General features: G+C 55.9%; 6 protein-coding genes across 6 annotated transcripts; 4 read left to right on the forward strand and 2 right to left on the reverse strand.

The window, feature by feature from the left end:
• Window positions 1-411: 411 nt before the first annotated feature.
• On the forward strand, window positions 412-2,408 carry mirD (putative MFS siderophore iron transporter; the record flags this gene model as incomplete). Its single annotated transcript, XM_024834633.1, has 4 exons — window positions 412-653; window positions 711-933; window positions 1,044-1,404; window positions 1,492-2,408. Coding segments are annotated over 4 exons (1,743 nt in total), but the record flags the coding sequence as incomplete, so codon positions are not given.
• Window positions 2,409-3,383: 975 nt separating this feature from the next.
• P168DRAFT_321877 (ABC transporter ATP-binding protein) lies at window positions 3,384-7,441 on the forward strand (the record flags this gene model as incomplete). Its single annotated transcript, XM_024840516.1, has 2 exons — window positions 3,384-4,320; window positions 4,380-7,441. The coding sequence occupies 2 exons, from the start codon at window positions 3,384-3,386 to the stop codon at window positions 7,439-7,441; spliced, it is 3,999 nt and encodes a 1,332-aa protein (XP_024689412.1).
• A 622-nt stretch (window positions 7,442-8,063) lies between these two features.
• On the reverse strand, window positions 8,064-14,216 carry sidD (nonribosomal peptide synthase SidD; the record flags this gene model as incomplete). The annotated part of the gene is made up of 1 exon (XM_024833836.1): window positions 8,064-14,216. One exon carries the CDS (start codon window positions 14,214-14,216, stop codon window positions 8,064-8,066), a length of 6,153 nt encoding a protein of 2,050 aa, XP_024689413.1.
• A 509-nt stretch (window positions 14,217-14,725) lies between these two features.
• On the reverse strand, window positions 14,726-15,601 carry sidH (enoyl-CoA hydratase/isomerase family protein; the record flags this gene model as incomplete). The annotated part of the gene is made up of 2 exons (XM_024836171.1): window positions 14,726-15,312; window positions 15,373-15,601. 2 exons carry the CDS (start codon window positions 15,599-15,601, stop codon window positions 14,726-14,728), a joined length of 816 nt encoding a protein of 271 aa, XP_024689414.1.
• A 229-nt stretch (window positions 15,602-15,830) lies between these two features.
• Window positions 15,831-17,272, forward strand: P168DRAFT_313159 (GNAT family N-acetyltransferase; the record flags this gene model as incomplete). The annotated part of the gene is made up of 2 exons (XM_024839638.1): window positions 15,831-16,831; window positions 16,901-17,272. Exons 1-2 carry the CDS (start codon window positions 15,836-15,838, stop codon window positions 17,270-17,272), a joined length of 1,368 nt encoding a protein of 455 aa, XP_024689415.1. The 5' UTR covers window positions 15,831-15,835.
• A 620-nt stretch (window positions 17,273-17,892) lies between these two features.
• On the forward strand, window positions 17,893-19,185 carry sidJ (putative siderophore biosynthesis lipase/esterase; the record flags this gene model as incomplete). Its single annotated transcript, XM_024836172.1, has 3 exons — window positions 17,893-17,946; window positions 18,013-18,759; window positions 19,111-19,185. The coding sequence occupies 3 exons, from the start codon at window positions 17,893-17,895 to the stop codon at window positions 19,183-19,185; spliced, it is 876 nt and encodes a 291-aa protein (XP_024689416.1).
• Between the last annotated feature and the right edge of the window lie 600 nt (window positions 19,186-19,785).

The raw sequence follows: 19,785 nt of genomic DNA on the forward strand, positions 1-19,785 counted from the left end.
CCATAAATACGATTTATCCCCCAAATACCGGCTGTCTAGATGAAGACTGTTTCAAAGGTCTCGCATGACAGCTAGTCGACCCACCGACTACACTACAGCACTGCTTTGACCCTTGGTAGGATTAAGTGCTTCTAGCTGATATGAGACACACCCCAAGTTCTCCATATTGTCCGTCCTCATTGGCTCGTCGTCTTCCTGTAGAGGGTGAAGCCACCACTTTCCCAGTTTTTTTACGTTTGCGTCGACAAATGACAAGACTGTGTTCCTTGGATCATGGCCGTGCCCTAATCTGAGAGGTAGTCCGACTTTCGGAGAGCCTTGTCAATCACTTGTAGTTAACGGCATGGTTTCCAGTGACTGCGGTGATTCTATGTCCCACCTAGTAAACCCTCACTCTATTCACCCGTCATTATGGTAGAGTTCACCAGGCTCCGGGCGCTCTTCAAGGCTGGGAATACAGAGGATGACTCGGTCATGGTAACTAGAAGAACCGTCGTGGACAGCAAACACGAGGGCGCTGCTGGCGATGTCCCACAAAATCAGGATGAGGCACAAACAGAGGTGCCCAGTGAAGACACCCAGCGTGGTGTGCACAATGTTGAGGCCCTGACCTTGACATGGTCCAAGAGAACCCTCATTGCGGTCTTCATCAAGTACGGTCTTGTTTCCCATCGTTCAGCAGACCAATCACTAACCTGATGGACCCCCAGTATATGGTTTCTTTACCTCGTCAACGCTTTCCAGTCGACCATCCTCTCCAGCCTCCTCCCGTTCGTCACCAGCAAATTTGAGTCCCACTCGTTGCTGAATGTTATCTACGTGGTGTCGAACGCCATGTGCGCCGCCACCTATATCCCGCTGGCTAAGATCATGGATCTCTGGGGCAGAGCGGAGGGATTCCTGATCATGACCGTTTTTGCGACGGTTGGCTTGGTCATCATGGCCTGCTGCCAGAATCTTCCCACATTCTGCGCTGCCTATGTAAGATTTCCCCCCTGCAGAACTTAGAGTGGGGGTCCTTATGAGAGCCCTGATAACGATAGCAAGCTCACTCGCAGCAGGTCTTCTACAGTATTGGCTTCGGGGGCATGACGTACTGTATGGACGTCATCACCGCGGACGCATCGAAGCTCAAGAACCGTGGACTGGCATATGCCTTTACGTCGTCGCCCTACATCATCACAGCATTTGCGGGGCCCAAGGCTGCAGAAGACTTCTACTACAAAGTCAATTGGCGCTGGGGGTTCGGTTGTTTTGCTATTATCTTTCCGGCTGTCGCGGCGCCTCTGTACTTTATGTTGAAGTTCAACCTCCGCAAGGCCGTCAAGCAGGGTTTGACCGCCAAGGGGGACAGTGGACGGACATTTTTGCAGAAGATTTGGCACTATATTATCGAGTTTGATCGTACGTTTACATTTCTCTAATGGCGTGTTCTGGAGTCTGTTCCGCATCCGCTGCGTTGTACCGAAATGCACCGGCTAACAATCGTAGTATTCGGTGTTGTGATCTTCTCCGCCGGTCTCATCGTCTTTCTCTTGCCATTCGAGATTGCCGGCGACGCCCCTCACGGCTGGAGCACCGGATACGTCATTGCAATGATCGTGGTCGGCTTCGTGATGCTCATCATCTTCATCCTGCATGAAGTCTTCTTGGCCCCCGCGCCCATGTTGAATTTCAGCTTCATCTCCGACCGCACGGTCATCGGCGCCTGTCTTCTAGACGCTACCTACCAGATCTCCTACTCCTGTTGGGCCAACTACTACACCTCCTTCCTGCAAGTCGTCAATGACTTGACCCTCGCGGAGTCCGGCTACGTGATGAACACCTTTGACGTCGTCTCGGGGGTTCTCCTCCTGATCGTGGGGTTCCTCATCTCCCGCACCGGCCGCTTCAAATGGCTCCTCTACATCTCCGTTCCGCTATACGTCTTCGCCCAGGGCCTCATGATCTACTTCCGCCGCCCCAACCAATCCGTCGGCTACCTGGTTATGTGCCAGATCTTCATATCCATCGGCGGCAGCGTCTTCATCATCGTCCAGCAGCTAGCCATCCTCGCTGCCGTCGACCACCAGCACGTCGCCGCCGTGCTGGCCCTCCTCAACGTCGTCGGCACCGTCGGCGGCGCCATGGGCTCCAATATCTCCGGCGCCATCTGGACCAATACCTTCAAGAAGGCACTCATCCGGGATCTGCCTTCGTCAGAAATGGGGAACCTCGACAGTATCTATGAGAACCTCGATACCCAGCTGGAGTATCCCGTTGGGAGCGTTACACGTTTGGCTATCCAGGAGGCCTACGCCTATGCGCAGACGCGCATGTTGGCGGCCGGGACGGGGGTTATAGGCCTCGCGTTTGTGTGGATCCTTCTGATACGCAATATTGATCTTGCCAAGGTACAACAGGTTAAGGGTATGGTGTTTTAGGGGGGTTACGGTTCGGTGTAGCTACATAGATGCATTGTTTAAGTAGTGATGCTGTCGAGATACTACCGAGGGATGCGGGAGGGGAGGAAAGGGAAGGGAAGGGAAGGGAAGGGAAGGGAAGGTCACCGCAGTGTAAAAGGTGATGATATGGTGGAAAAATCAAGAGTACTAATGTTTACATGGTTTATTCAATGTTGTTTATGTATTTCCTAAGCAAGCTTGTTCTAGAAAGAGTTGGCCGTAATGCATGTGCTTTTTCATCAAGCAGAATATCTCAGCACACTCTTTTTAACCTCCATGACCGACAAAGGACGATAGGACAGTCAGTATACACCAGCAGACAGCCTAATGGGGGCTAGTTACCATGTGCACAGGCTCAAAGAGTCCAACAAGTAGCCACAGGTGACATGGCCGGCATACGTCCGAGAGCTGTCTCACCTGAAATCCGCCCTGACGGCCCCAACCACGCGAAAAGCTCGGTTTCCTGCTCGTACCACTTCAAAGCACATGGAGTCCGGCCCGGCAATCCACTCAATACTCTGGTTCATGTGTCATAATTTGACAGCGACTACGAGAAATAGACTAGCGTCCTGCTGATTTTTATCTGATAAGATTTGATCCTTCATCAATACCGGGACTGGTGTATATTACGCATTACTTACGCTTGTATGTAATCCAGTATCATGTATTGCAGTAATACGAGCCCACTTAGATTGATTAGATCAAATAGATCAGACCCTGCAGAATCCCACTTCTTACGTAGCGATATTGGCTCCACTTCAGCGTCAGTCCTTGGGACCTGTCGTTCCGTGTGTCTGGGCGGAAGTCTTTCACCCGAGAAATGAGAACCTTAGAGAAAAGGAGAGCAAAAAACAAAGACCTATGCCTCCTAGACCTGGATAAACGACCACGCCTCGAACAACCTACACCCCCCCAATAACTCTAAAGTAGGGCGGCACCATGAAGTTTCTCGCTAAGATGCTAGATTACCCTAGCATGCTGCTGGCCGGCAAGCCATCTAAGGTCGACCGTGGCATGCTGCTCCTGGGTGTCGTTTGCGCCATCGCGTCTGGGGTTCCGTTTCCCCTGATCGGGATCGTCTTCGGCCAGCTGCTGGATGATTTCAACGCAGTGACCTGTCAGGAGAGCAAGACAACGACAGAATCTGATGCACAAGCTCAGAGCGATATGAACGGCAAGATTTTGCTGATCGTGTATCTGGCCATCGCCCAGTTCGTCACCATCTACCTCCACCTGACCTGCTGGAGTCTGACTGGCGCGCGACTGGCGCAGAGACTACGGGAGAGCTACTTGAAGAATTTGCTTCGTCAGGAGCCATCCTATTTTGACAAGTTGCCTCCGGGCGAGATTGCTTCCAGGCTCAATGGCGACATTCAGGCCATCCGTTCGGGGACGTCTGAGAAAGTCGGCATCTGTCTGTCGAGTTTCTCCTTCTTCGTGACCGCGTACATCGTGGCCTTTATCAAAGACTACATCCTAGCCGCGATGCTCCTCTCCCTGATTCCTGCCTACTTTATCATGTCCTTTGTGGGTAGTCATTACATCGAGAAGTACTCCGCGCGCATGTCGGACTATGCGGCCTCGGCGGCCTCCATCGCCTCCGAGGCGTTGTCCAACCTGATCGTGGTGCAATCGTTTGGTGCCAACACGCGCCTGGAGGAAAAGTTTTCCAAGGCACTCAAGTCGTCCGAGCAGGAGGGTTTGAAGAAGGCCACCGCTGTGGGAATCCAGTCCGGTGTCTTGTACTTTGTGGCATATTCCGCCAACGGCCTCGCATTCTGGCAGGGGAGTCAACGGATCGCCGACGCCGTGCAGTCCAAGTCCAATGGGACCACGGTGGGCTCCACGTTCACCGTCATCTTTATTCTCATTGAAGGTGTGTTTTTTTGCTGCGATGGTATGGAGACTAAGCAAAAGAGACTGACGGATTGGCAGCAACCCTTTTACTGAGCCAAGTCGCCCCCTTCCTGCATCTGTTCACCGCCGCAGTCGCATCCTACGGCAAGCTGCGCGGCGATATCGACCGAGAGCCTCTTATCGACGGTACGACAGACGCCGGTATTCGTCTCACACAGGCGGATGGCGCGTTCGAGCTCGAGAACGTATCTTTCGTCTACCCCTCTCGGCCGGAGATCACCGTGCTCGACCAGGTCAGCCTCTCCATCCCGGCCAAGAAACACACGGCGCTGGTCGGTCTCTCAGGCAGCGGCAAGTCCACGATCGCTGGTCTCGTCACCCGGCTGTATGATCCCAACCAGGGTCGAGTGCTATTCGACGGCCAGGACCTGCGCCATGTCAACACCCGCGACCTGCGCGGGTTCCTCAGTCTCGTCCAGCAGGAACCCTCGCTGCTCGACCGATCACTCCTGGAGAACATCGCTCACGGCTTGGTGAACTCGAAGAACCCGGCCCATGTATCCCTGCTCCCGGCGCTGCTAAGCACCGACCTGGCCGAAGTGGCGAGCGAGGTGCGCGACGGCGCGGACCTAACGACCGCGGCCCAGAAGCGTGGCGACCACGTTGTTGAGATCGTCAATCTGGTCAAAACGGCCGCGACGCTGGCGGACGCGGACGCGTTCATCGTCGCCTTGCCCCAGGGATACGGAACGTCGGTGGGCGCGAGCGGCCGGCTCATCAGTGGGGGCCAGCAACAGCGGGTGTCGTTGGCTCGTGCCCTCGTCAAAGATCCGGAGGTTCTCGTCCTGGATGAAGCGACGGCGTCGCTCGATTCCCGCAGTGAGCAGCGCATCCAGAATGCGATTTCCAGTATAGCCAGTGGCCGAACTATGATTACGATTGCGCATCGCCTGTCGACCATCACCAGCGCTGATAACATCATCGTTCTGCACCGCGGACATATCGTTGAACAGGGAGACCACGCCTCTCTCATGGCTAAGGATGGCACGTATGCGGAGATGGTAAGGCTGCAAACACTGACATCTAGTCCGGAACAGGACGCAGAGGCCTCCAGTGTCGACACCGGCCGCCAGTCGGGCCAGAATCCTTCTCTCGTTGCAGAGAACGCGGACGACGCCTCCTGGGGTGCTGTTGACCCCGAAAAGAAAGCGAACATCGTCACGTCCGCGATGAGCATGGCTCCGGACCTGGAGACCGCGGACGCAAACGATGAAGAGCCCCACGCGCCGCCCAAGTCCCTCTGGGATCTGGCCCGTGGGTACGCGCCGACACTGCGACCGCATCTGTTGGTCATTTCCCTGGCCCTGCTGGGCGCCAGCCTTGTCGGTGGGGCCTTCTCGGGCGAAGCGGTCATCTTTGGCAACACCGTCGGCAGTCTGAATCCCTGCAAGGGCCCGTCAGCAATCCGGTCCGACGGCAACTTTTATGGACTATTGTTCTTCGTGCTCGCCATCATTGAGTTCTTCGCCAACGTGGTGAGCTGGTCCGGGTTCGGATGGGTGTCGGAGCGCATCGTCTGCACGGTGCGTATCCTCTCCTTCCGCTCGCTGTTTGAGCAGGACCTGCAGTGGCATCAGTCCAAGGGACGCTCGCCGGCCCTGCTGCTCTCGTATATCACGCGCGATGGCAGCGCGCTGGCAGGGCTGAGCGGCTCCGTCCTTGGCACGCTCTTCTCTATCACCGTCAACCTCATCGCGGCCATTATCCTGACGCACATCATCGCGTGGAAGATCGCTCTCGTCTGTCTGGCGCTGGTGCCGCTGCTCCTGGGCGCCGGTATGATGGAGCTGCGCGTGCTCGGCCGGTTCGAAGACCGCCATGAGAACGCATACACTAAGTCTGTGGACATCGGCGTCGAGGCCATCACATCCATCACGACCATCGCCGCGCTATCTCTCGAAACGGACACTCTGACCACCTACCGGCGCTCCCTTCGGGGCCCCCGCAAGGAGACCCGCGCCGTCACAATGCAGGCCTCCCTCTGGCAAGCCATGACCTACTTCCTCGGCAATCTGGTCAACGCCCTGGCCTACTGGTGGGGCGCGAAGCAAATCATTGCCGGCACATACACCCAAACCCAGTTTCTCATCGTCGTCTTCTCACTGCTCGTCAGCGCCCTTTTATGGAGCCAGATGTTCGCTCTCGCCCCGGAACTCTCCAGCGCCCGCGCCGCCATGGCGCGCATCCTCACCCTGATCGAAGCCGGCTCCGACGGCATGCAAGGACACATCCCGACCCCCGCCGCCCTCAACGGGGAGATAATCACCCCCTCCGACCCCGAAAAAGCCATCTCCAGCCAACCCACGGGCATTTTCGCCGCCCCAGCCGCCGCCGCCAGCGTCCAGCTCCACAACGTGCACTTTGCCTACCCCGCCCGCCCAGACACCGCCGTCCTCCACGGTCTCAGCCTCACCGTGCAACCGGGCCAATTCTGCGCCCTCGTTGGCCCCAGCGGCGCCGGCAAATCCACCATCATCGCGCTCATCGAGCGCCTATACACCCCACAAGCCGGATCCATCCTCATCGACGGCGTCGACGTCACCCGTCCCAACCATGACCCCCACTTCCGCGACACCATTGCCCTCGTGCCGCAGGAGAACGTCCTCTTCGAGGGCACAGTGGCCTTCAACATCGGGCTAGGTGCGCGACCCGGCCACGCCGCGTCCCAGGAGGAGATCATCACCGCTTGCAAGCTGGCGCACATCCACGAGACGATCGAGGCGCTGCCGGACGGGTACGAAACCATGTGTGGACCGAACGGGAGCCAGTTCTCCGGCGGGCAGAAGCAGCGGCTTTCGATTGCGCGGGCGCTCGTTCGGCGTCCGCGGCTGCTGATCCTGGATGAGTCGACGAGTGCGCTGGACGCGGAGAGCGAGCGGTTGCTGCAGCAGGGGCTGGAGATGGCGGCGCAGGGCATCACGCTTGTTGCAATTGCGCATCGGCTGCGGACGATTCAGCGCGCGGATGTGATCTTCTTGATTGAGGGGGGTGTGTGTGTTGATTCGGGCAGTCATTCGGAGCTGTTGGGGAGGTCGGACAGTTATCGGGCGAATGTTTTGCATCAGACTGTTGCGACGTAGGTTGACTTTTCCTCCTGGTCTTGTTGAATTTTCCTTGTATACTTTGCTTTATCGAGTGGATCTCACTCTTCTTGTTTTGTCTTTGGTTCTGTTGAGCGTGTTGCTTAGGGCTGCTTTCCCACGTGATTGGCCTTGTGGGTGACCCTTGACTATGATCGAACCTTTTAGACTGTTAATTCTTTATAATATAGACTAGATAAATAATACAGTTCAATTTCTGGATTTGAAAATCGTGACAGGTCTTGGAGAAGATTGTTTAAGTGAATGACAAATAGGTTAGGTACTGTGAGAAATCCAGGTATTATAGTCGATAATGGTTATATATATTCATTCTAGGAAAATACACTCATATGATATCCCATATCAAGCCCGGTATTTAGGTGCCTTGGCTGAGATATCACCATGTTGATTTATGTATCCAACGTAGATGGAAGAGTATTGGAAACAATATACTACCTACCGTGAATCTATACAGAAGGAGTTGAAGATGTTATGAAGGTGGTTGCCTTCATGCCTGGTTGGATCAGACTGATTCTTCTCTCTTCAACCTCATCTTTTTCCAGCTGCTTCAACCATCCACTGCACCCTTTCAATATCAAGACAAGAACCCGATCCCAACAGCCTATACTCTTAAAACACCTCCCTCCCCTCCAATTTCCTCCACCGCATTCCCCAGCTCACCCAACACCTCATCCACCAACTCTCTGTCCCGTTCACTCCCAACAACCCCAACATGCATACGCCCCTCTCTCACAAACGACACAATCTTCATCGGCGCCGGTGCATCGCCATGCGGATCTTCCTGCTCAACCAGACACCGTGCCCCCGCAAAATCCATCGCATCAAAATCTTCCCAATCCTGATGATGTACGAGCGAGTCGAACCCGATCGCGTCCTTCGACCACCGCGTACATTCGTCCTGGATACGCCTGAAGCCTAGGAAATCGTGCCCGGCCGACTCGGCACCCTGTCGCTGCACACTCCGCAGTAGATCGCGGGCGGTCCAGCCATTCTGGAACACGACCCGAATGGGCGTCAGCTGGTAGCAGGGTCCCGCGACGGTCTCCGTCCCCGCCAGTGAGACCTCAACCTGGCGGCCCATGGTTACGCCGCCGAACGTCACGTCTGCAGTTTGCAGGCGGCGGGCGAGGACAAGCGCCCAGGCGCCCGTGAGGAGGGTTGCGGGTGTGATTTCTTGCGTGGAGGGGTCGTGGGATAGGGATACGGGTTGGGTGTGGAAGATTGCGCGGTCGGTTGGCTGGGTGGTTTGGCCTGGGAGAATGGAGAGGGTGGAGTCGCGGAGAACGCTGCGCCAGTAGGTGGTGGCTTCTGCTTGGAGGGTTGTATCGTGGATGCGCGAGATGTAGTGGGAGAAGGGAACGTGCTGTAGTGCTTGTTGAGGGTTGGTGTAGAGGGTATCTAGGTCCCGGAGGAGCAGGGGTAGTGAGATACCGTCATATTGGGCGTGCGAGAGACCGAGGACAAGGCAGTGGTGGCGACTGGCGTTGTCTTGGACATGGAAGATCCGCAGGAACGGGGATCCCAGTGTGAAGGGCAACTCAATGTTCTTGTTACAGAGCTGTTTGATGAATGTCTGGAAGTTGTCGCCGGTGCTAGCGTGTTGAGTGGTTACCACGGAGTCGTCCAGCCGATCCAGAACAACCTGAAGGAAGCTCTCCTTGTGCTGGACAAAGACGGTCCGCAGGATGTCATGCTTTTGGATCAGCTCGGTTGTGGCCCGAATGAGGCGTGCGGCGTCGATCTGCTCATCGAAATAAAGCGTGGTGTACTGGAAAGATGTGCGCGGGGAATGGACAGTCCCACGAATGTCGAGGCCCTGTGAGTCCGTCACGGGGTAGACGTCTTGAATACCCCAGCTTGGATCAGCGAGTTTGGGCTTGACCGTCCCCTGGCAGAACTGCTCGACACTCGACTCGTCAAGCGTGGAGAACCGCTGGTAGGATTGAACTGGCGCCGGTCGCAAGGTGTAACTGTCCATCTTCAAACGCTTCGCAGCATCGCCCAGTCGCATGTGTTGGAAGATATCGGCCACTGTCAGCCGGTGACCATCGGCTCGAAGGAGAGCGACGAGCTTCATGGCCAGCACGGAGTCACCACCCCGTCGGAAGAAATTGTCGTCAACATCAATCTCGTCCGGGAGAACTCGGAGAATCGTTGCCCACGCAGACCGTAAGATCTTCTGCGCTACTGTCAGGTCGGCGTGTGTGGAGCCCTGTGCCCATGCAGTCTGAAGGGCTTCTGTTAATATATGCTTGGTCGTCCTCGGAACGTCCGAGGCAAGGTGACTGAGTATAGCGCGATCAACCTGCCCTCCGTTGGTGGGCATCTTCTGAATAGGAATATAGCAGGTAGGGGCCATGTATGATGGCAGAGAATCCCGGATAAACTTGTCTAATCGTTTTAGTGCTGCTGCTAGGTGGATCGAAATGCGGGAGCAGATTGCGCTTTCAGAGCCTTCCATAACCAGATAGTGCTCCGTGGATATCAACGTGACGCATTCCGTCTCTGACCCTGGCGACTCAATAAAAACCACGAGGTCCTCCTCTTGCGACAGAATTTCGCTAACCACGGCGACAGCCCGTGCTGTGGCTGGGAGGTACTGGGCGAAGAGATCCTCGAGGTCAGCAAGGTTCACGGCATGGCCGTGTAGCGATACCACGTTCTCCTTGCGGCCAATGAACACAACCGTCCCATCATCTCGTAACTGCACTATATCACCAGTACGCTGGACTTTACCCTGACGGCCCGAGCAGATGGAGCTCCCAGCCACGAGCCACTCTGGCGATTCGACAACATCATCGCCCTGGAGAAAACCGGCCTCGAGGCAAAGCTCGCCGGGGCTACCAATCGGTGAGAGGAGCGATGGGTTGCGCAGATCACAGACCCACGGGACCGCCGCGGGGGGATACTCCGATCCCGACGTTATCGCGGAATTCGCACGCGGCGTTGCAGTACTATCGTCCATGGACAGAGGCGGTGTTTTGTTCCACTGCCAGATCTGGTTCAATTCCACCTCCGGAACACAGGATATCTCGTTTAGGTTGTGCGAAAGGCCGTTGCCCATTAACTCATGGCAAACCGTTTCTAACTGCGCTAGGATGCGTTCCATCTGAGCAACCTCGATAATCGCGCTATCAAAGCTGGCGCAGACTCTGAAACCGCCCGTCTTCTGGATCCCACAGGCCAGCATGAGGGGGTACGGGTTGAAATGAAGAGCCTCCCGGACGACATCTCCGTGCGTGAACCCGAGCTCGCCCCCGACATACTCCGGTTCGGGCTGGATGACCAGCCCAGTGGGAGCTTCACAGGCGTGCTGCGAATCATCGCTCACCTTGCGGATATTCTGCATCCCCATATGCTGGTAGGGCGTTCGGGTGAGAGGCCCCTGTTGGACGGTCTGCAGATACGAGCCGACGGTGTCCGCTCGGGACACACGGATTCGAACAGGAACCGTCGCGATCAACGGTCCGACGATGTCTTCCACCCCCGCTAACGGGATGTCTCGACCCGTGAGTGTTTCACCGAAGACGACGTCGTCGTTCCCAGCATAGCGTGACGCCAACAGCGCCCACGCGCCCCGGATCAGGGTAGCCACCGTGAAGGGCCACCCGGGACTAGCATCTGGAAGCGAGATGTGGCGCTCCCGCATGGCGTCAGGGTTGGGCACATGATCGCGGGATGGGAGACGCGGGAACTGAGGGCCCACGGCCCCGTGCAATTCCCCTCTCCAGTATTGCTGCATGGCGGTTTCGTCGATGTCGCGGACATAGCCTACGAACTGCCGGATCTGTGCCGCTGACGACGTGTCGACCATCCCCTGTAAAGCATCACTCACTTGTTTCAGAATGAGCGGCTCAGACCACCCGTCGTAGAGAACATGGTGGACCGTCCACACCATATATCGCTGCATATCACCGGGTGGCGTTATGATAGCATAGCGGGCGAGACTCTGTCCAAGACCCATTGTCTCCGTGTGATCGATGTCCAGGTAGTGCTCCAGGTCTGCAGCCTCTCTCCATTGGATCTGGCCTGTGTTAAGCACCACCTGCTGGAGACCCGGCTCCCCCTGCAGCTGAGCCAGTCGCGTCCGCAATATGGGACTTTTCGCGACGACCTGCTCCCACGCTTTCTTCCACGCATCCAAATCGGTGTTTTGTGGGATACATGCCACTCGCTGAGCAATATATGGCTCAGCGGACCTGAGAGAGAATGTGAAAAGTGACTCTTGGGTGGGCGTGCAAGGGTAGATATCTTCGACTGCTGCTCGGGTGACCCCACAGACCTGCGACGCTTCGAGGCAGACGGATTCTGTCTCTCCCATGATGAGGGAAAACGCGCGGGTTTGAACTTCGTCTTCTACCGTGCAGGCTTTTATGATGCTCGCCATTGTAAAGAGGGTAGGGTTACTGAACGTCTCCGCAACCGTGAGGTCGAGGCCATGCGCTCGGCATACTGGAACTAGTCGCATGGCTGATAACGAATCGCCTCCAAGCGCGAAGAAGTTATCTTGAAGACGGATACCGGTCGCGTTGAGTTGCAGCACGCTGGCCCACGCATCGCGTAGACGCTGCTCGGTCACCGTCAATTCCCGAGCCATGTTTTGGCTGGTACTTTTCTGATCGAGCTGTCTCAGGTCGACAGTGGCTCCGTACTCCCGAAGACGTTTCCGGTCGGTCTTGCCGGAGATGAGAACGGGGATATGGTTCACGGGGATGTATGTCGTGGGAACCATGTACCGAGGCAGGACCTTAGCGATCTCTGCATCGGCCGACGTGAGCATACCATGCTGCTCTGCCGTGAAGTCGGCCGACTGGAGCTCACAGGGACGCCCCTGGTTTCCCGTCGATTGAGAGATGGCAATAAACGCCACCAAAGTCGGCTGCCCCAGGGTCTTGATAACTTCCACAATGACCACAGTGTTGGTTGGAAGTATCGCTTTCAGTTGGCTCTCGATCTCGCCAAGCTCCACGCGTTGTCCGCGCAATTTAACCTGGGTATCTTTTCGTCCAGCAAAGACAATACCCCCCGATCCATCGGGATCGTATCTCCCCAGATCCCCTGTCTTGTACAGACGGCCTCGGCGGCCCGCATGATTCTTATGCCCTGCCGTCAGCCAGGGAGGGTCCTCGATAAATGCCGCGGCCGTCTTCTCCGGGTCGTTGAGATATCCCTGGCCGACAATAGGACCCTCCACCAACAGCTCGCCCACCGCACCCACCGGAACAAGCGAGTTGTGGTCGTCAGGGCGCACAATCCAAATAGCAGCGCCGTTGCCAGGCCCGATGGAAATGTAGTCTCGCCCCGTTGCTGCGCTGCTGTTCACGGTGCAGCCGATCGTGCACTCACACGGCCCATACCCGATGATAATCCGCGCATCCCGGCCCCAGATCGTCACGTCCCTGGACGAAGCAGCCTCCCCGCCGAGCCCAAGGCCGCTGCTGAGCGACGCAATAACGTCCGGCTCCAGGATGCGAGCCACCGACGGCGTGATCCCCGCGTAGTTGACTTCCATCCTGCGAATAACGCCATTGATATCGTTCAGCCGGTCCTCATCGGACGGGATGCACAGACACCCGCCGTTCCCGAGCGTCAGCAGCATGCTATCAATACTGACGTCGAACGCGTACGACGCAAAATCCAGAACTCGCGACGTCTCGCTGTACCCTACGGCCTGGGCGCGGGGCACCGCACTACTGGTGTACGTCTGGTGCGACACCGTCACTCCTTTGGGGGTCCCCGTGCTGCCGGAGGTGAATATGATGTACATGAGAGTTGACGGTGTCACAGGCTGTAGGTCTGCCCCTGAAGCCGTCGTGGGGCCCACGGCGGCGGAGAAGATATCCGCCTCGACGACGAAGTAGTTTCCGGACGGCAGAATCTCCACGGACAGGTCGTGCTGGTCTCGTGACGTCAAGATGGTTGCTGCACCGACCTGCACGGCCATATTCTGCAGCCGTCCCAGTGGCAGCGATGGGTCCATCATTGCAAAGGTCGCCCCGGCTTTCATGACGGCTAATATGGCGACGACGGTCCAGCGGGACTTTTCAAAACACACGGGGACGATGTCCCCCTGGCGGACGCCAAGTTGCTGCTGCAGCGTGTAAGCAACTTGGGTCGAGTACTGGTCTACCTGGGCGTAGGTGAGGTCGCCGTCCCAGGAGCAGATTGCTACTTTTGTCGGGGAACGGCGAGCCCGCTCGGCGACCATGTCATGCATGCAGAAGTTGTAAGTCGGCGGGAGGGTGTGGTTCCAGCGCCAGATGTTGTCCAGATCGTATGGTATGGTGTGCAAGTAGGACTGGATGGTGGTGTTTGGGTTGGATAGGCCGGCGTGGACGGTGTGCACGAGGGTGTCGATATGTCGGGTGACTGTGAAGGGAAGCATGTTGTTGGACATCCACGCGGGCCGGACTTCCAGACTTTGGTCTCGAAAACTGACCTCAATGTAGAGGGTCGGCTCTTCATTGACGTTGTCAGAGGAGGTCGATAGTGACCCCGTGCTGAGGAGGAGGCTGCCGGACTCCAACATCGACTGTCCGGCTTGCGCCTCCGTTGCGATGTGCTTGGATATGCTCTCGATTGCTGTGCTCACGGTGGTTTGGAGCCCATCAGGAAAGACCACCTCCATTTTGAGGGTCTTGGTATCTGGCTCGCTAGACCCGTCATTGTACGCCCACTGGAAGCGAATCTGGACGTCGTCTTGGGCGCGCAGGAGCACAATCAGCCATGACAGCAGTACAGCCTCGTCTTTCATCCTCACGTCATCCGCCCACTGAACCGCACGGGAGCATTGGCAGCCGTCGTTATCTGCCTTGATCGGGCCCATGGTGTACTATGGCCTTTAGACCGAAATTGTCTTTGACTGAGTGACTCCTAGCAACAGGATATGGATAAATACAATGTCTCGACAGCAACCGACCATGTGTATGGACCGCGCATGGGAAACCAATATCGGTATGTCCAAAATCGCGCATTGCAGCGGATACTACTGTGGGCCTGTACCCCATCCACAGTTGCCCTGATTAGGATAGTCGGATCCTGAGAATGCCAGGTCGGTCTGGTGTATTTCAGGGCTGAAACGTGTATGAGCGGTATGGTATCAGTATTACGGGTTCGTCGTCATGGTTCCGAAATACAGTGTTTTACAGTGTTTTACGTAGGGCGCGTAATCCCCACTACCGGATAGACGAAGTCACTTTGACTGGTATAGGGCTAGGGGTCTCAGATTGATAACGCCAAAAAAGGTGGACACGATGATCAGAATCACAAGCTGCTGCTTCTCCAGCGGGGCTTTTCCTTGTCCACAAACGCTCTCACTCCTTCGTGGAAATTGGGACCGGCAATCAGTTTCCCGTACCACCCATCCACCAGCCTAGTACTGGCATCCTCGACGCTGGCCTGCTCCCAACCGAGATGGAGCCCCTCCATAGTCACGCGGATACTATCCGGACTGTTACCGGCAATAATGGTGGCCAGTTCCACTGCGGAATCCAGCAGCCGACTCGCCTCCACCACGCGATTCACCAGGCCCCAACGTTCCAGCTGCGTGGCCGGAAAGCTCCGGCCGCTGAGCGCGATCTCGGCCGCTCGCTGTTTGCCCAGGATGCGCACCAGCCGAGGCAAAGAGCCCGCTACTGCTGCAATACCGCGTTGTACTTCGGGTAGTCCGAATGTGGCCTGTGGATTGGCGATGACTAGGTCGCAATTCACCGCCATCTCAAATCCCCCGCCTAAGCAGTGGCCGTTGACTGCTGCGATGATGGGCTTAGTGCCCCGTCGTCTAGGGAGACCCGCTAGACCGGGAGCTGTCATCTCGTTAACCGTGCCTTGCGAGTTCAGACGGTTCCATTCTGCTGGTTGTTAGATCGTATGATTTGGGAATTTTTTCTCTAGGCTTGATTGGGTCGTACCTTTTAGATCCGCGCCCGAGCAGAAAGACTCGCCCGTGCCTGTGATAATGGCAACCTGTAGGCTGGGCTCAACGTCGAACCATTCCCAGAGACTTTGTATTTCAGCGCTCGTAGCGAGGGGAATGCAGTTTCGTCGCTCGGGTCGGTTGAGGGTGAGTAGTAGTATTTGCGGAGTCGGGAAGGACACTAGACATCCTTCAACGGATGGATGCGAATAGGTGGCTGTCATGGTGTTTGATACAGTGAGTTGAGTTAGTGGACAAGTACGGGTCGTGCTTATTTGAAAGGACTTATATATATCCCAGATATTGACCCTGCGACTCCATTTGGGTCTCCCCACCGGAACCCGACGAGTTCACAGACCTCGGCTCCGGAGTTAGGGCTGCCCTGGTATCGTTTAAGTAGTCAGTCAAAGGTCAACTCTCCCAGTGCATTCAAATCGGTCTCCAATCCATCAGGAACAATGCACAGCATGGAAAAGATTGTCACGGATCTGTCATCCCATGACAAAACGCCCATCTACCCCTGGGTGAAGCTCCCCCATCCCTACCTGACTACATACGCCATCCATGCCATCTCTGCAGACTCAGCCAGCCCTAAGGTGCTGCAGCTGCGACTCCACGACTCAACAATCGGACAGCCCCTTTTAGAGCCTCTCCACAACAGCTCCCTCTGTTACACCGACCTCTCCTGGGAGGAAGCCGCCCCGACAATCCCACTGCAAGACAACAGTCCATACGCGCGTGCTCGCCGCGCCCCAGGGACCGCCCTCCACTGGACTGACAACGAGGCCCCCAGTCTGGGCCAAATATGGAATGTTATCCACGCGACCTTCCTCACACACCCACAACAGGAGATAATTCGACTCGACCTCGCAGGATCCGACCACTCCATCATCCGCGAGGAATGTCTCCGCACCGGCCTAGCCATTCCTTTCCCCTCGCCGCGCGAGCCCTTTGGCCGCGAAAGCGAGCCCCTCTCTACCGACACCATCCTTCTCCTCCGCTCATCCTTCTGGCAAGGCGCAGGCTCACCCCTCGGTCCCCGCCCGATCTGGGCCATCGAGCAAAACAACTCCCACAGACGCCCAACAAGCGCTTACCCGCCACTCGCGCAGAACTACGAGTTCACCATGAAATTCCCCGAGGAGCGCATCTACGCGCGCCATCCCATCCGACCGCTCAAGCCAGCCCCCGGATCCCTCGTCTACAGCCGCTACATCCCGCACTTAGACCAGCACTTCTCTCTCATGGTCGTCGACTGGCAGAACGAGGAGCATCTGGGGCTGTTCCACAAGTGGCAGAATGACCCGCGGGTGGCGCGGGGTTGGAACGAGAGTGGCTCGATCGATCATCATCGCGAGTATCTGCGGCGGCTGCACGAGGACAAGCATGTGCTCTGTCTGTTTGGGCGGTTTGACGAGTTCAAGTTTGCTTACTTCGAGGTTTATTGGGCAAAGGTCCGTTCCTTCCTCCTCGTCGTCCCTCACACCATGTTTGAGGACTCATTCACGCTAACAAACGTACAGGAAGATCACTACGGCGCGCACTACGACGCAGGCGACTACGATCGCGGGCGCCACTCGCTCGTCGGCGAGGCACGCATCCGCGGCGCATACCGCGTCAACGCGTGGTGGTCCAGCGTCATCCACTACGTTTTCCTAGACGAGCCGCGCACAATGAATGTGGTTGGAGAACCGAAAGCAACTGGCACCACGGTGCTGTCTTACGAAAATGCGCAGGGGCTGAGCGTCGAGAAGTATGTGGATCTTGGCCACAAGCGCTCGGTGCATGTCTGCTGCAGCCGGGAAAAGTGGTTCCAGCTTTGTCCGATGTTCTGGGATGGGCGGGACCGGCCACTGGAGAGTTCTGACCGGATGGCATGGGACGCGAAATTGTAATTAATTTATTTATTTTCACGGTTTTTATTTTTTATTTTCTAATATAATTTTTTTTTTTTTCTTGTTTCTATCCTCGTCTACCGTTTCCTGGTTCCGGTTCTATGGCGACTGCTTAGTCGATATTCTTCCTTATTTCGCTTGCTGCCCCGAACAATAGCTATGAGTAATAACTACTGACATCTCCTCCGGATCCACACGCTTCAGCGTATCCCATTAGCAGGTAAATTCCGAGCCGTTCTAACCGGCCCACAGCCAGGCGAGACATCTAATCTGATAAGGCGGGCCAAGCCGACTTATCTGATCCGCTCGAAAGCCTCGCTTAGCGGCTATATTACCAGGTATTACCGTGTATTACAGTGTACCCATTACGCCGGTATATTCCCCGTTGCGTATTACCGTGATTGACGACACGGCCAGTCTCATTATATTAATCACATCCAATCAATCAATCTCCGAGGTTGGTGAATATCGAAGGATCAAATTTTGAATCAGCCGGTCTCGGAGAGCATAGAATGCTCTCTTTTATTTTTCACCCTGAGTGTACTTCCACTGCGTACTTGTTCACTGACCAGCATCCCATTCATCCTCCCACATTGCCATCACACTCCATCCCAGACCCAATGGCTTCCAAATTCTGGCCCAAAGGCGGCCTCCCCGGCCTCCTACACCACTATGTCAGTTCATCGTAGACAGTTACATCTCTAGGAGAAGCCCTCTCAAGCTAACCCACGCTAAACCAGACCGAAACCCTCGTCACCTTCGAATACACTAGCACGCCCACCCCCAAACCCAACAGCCTCATCTTCATCGGCGGCCTCGGTGACGGCCTTTCCACAACCTCCTACACAGCAGATCTCGTCCGGGCCCTCGCCCCAACAACCTGGTCCCTCTTCACCCTAAACCTAACATCCTCCCACCAAGGCTGGGGCCTCGGCCACCTCGACCGCGACACCAACGAGATCGCCCAGTGCGTGCAGTACATCCAGTCATACAAGCGTGACCTACTCCCGTGCGACAAGGGGGGCAAAGTCGTCCTCATGGGCCATTCCACAGGCAGCCAGTGCGTGCTGCACTATCTGTCTCGGGAGAATCCGCACGCGGGACCCGCGCCGGCGTTCGATCCGGATCTGGTCAATGTGGTGCGACCCGCTGTGGATGGGGCCATCATGCAGGCGGCGGTGTCGGATCGTGAGGCGATGCAGTGCGTTCTAGATGGTGGTATCGGGGATCGGTCAGCGGAGGAGTGTCGGCGGGTTTATGAGAAGATGGTGAGCTTGGCGCGCGAGGCGGAGAAGGCGCGTGGTGTGGGTGGGGAGGATGTTGTCCTGCCGCTGGAGTTGACGAGTGTGATTTACCCTGGGCTGACGGCTGTGAGCGGGCGGCGGTTCTTGAGCCTCGTTAGTCCTGAGAGTCCGGCTACGCCGAGAGAGGATGATCTGTTTAGTTCGGATATTGGGGATGCGGTGCTGAGGGGGACCTTTGGGATGGTGAGGGAGAGGGGTTGCTGAGGGGTGGGATGATGGTGTTGATGTCGGGGGCGGACCAGTCGGTGCCGGAGTGGGTGGATAAGGAGGCGCTGTTGGCGAGGTGGAGGCGGGCGACTGATGGTGAAGGACCGCCCATTTGGGATCATGAGCGCAGTGGTTTGATTCCGAATGCGTCGCATGCGTTGAGTAATGATGATCAGGCCATACCGAGGCGGATCTTGGTTGAGAAGGTGATGGGGTTCTTGGGTGTGTAAATCGTGGAATGCCCTAGTGGACTGGAGTCACTGGATATATAACACCATGTCACACTGTAGAAAGGATATATTTCTAGTTCTTACTGACTAAGTGCAGATCTCGACGTACATGCTTCTTGTAGGATTGGAATACACAATCTCAAATTTCACGGACGAGGATCGTGTTGCATAAAGACCAGCCATGCACTGAGATGGACATTAGCGAACCATACGCGAGCAGGAGGGAGAAATCCCCGATCTCAAACACACAACACGCATTAGATATCAACATTATACTAAAAAGAAAGAACATACTTTGCATTGAAGAATCATACATAATCAATCCCACTTAGTTCCTTGATAAGATCATATCAGACGAGATGATGGGCTACAGTTGAGTGATATACGAAGTCCCCACTTGATGGCACTGCTGACCATTCACCGTACATGACGCTTTTTGGTTCCAGGGATTTCCCGAAAGTCAGAAGGGAAAGAAAAAATAGAACAGGATGCAAGAAGACAAAGCGATGTGGGTCCTGTCTCAGTGTCAATGATTTACCTCGGGATGGTTTAGGTAAACGTGACTCTCTAGCCCTAACCTCTCATCATCTCCAGAATATTCTTCAATAGATAAGTCTTCACTTTCTGTTACGGGACCAGTCGGAAAGTATATAGATAATAGACAATTGCTGTCTAAATCAACTACAGCGGGCATGTTCGTCATAATGACCACATAGTGCTCACCAACTGGCTCAACAAAAAAAGGTTGGGAGAAGATTCTCGCAGGTAATAC

This window comes from Aspergillus campestris (genome assembly GCF_002847485.1).
Source record: "Aspergillus campestris IBT 28561 chromosome Unknown P168scaffold_13, whole genome shotgun sequence".
NCBI lineage: Eukaryota > Fungi > Ascomycota > Eurotiomycetes > Eurotiales > Aspergillaceae > Aspergillus > Aspergillus campestris.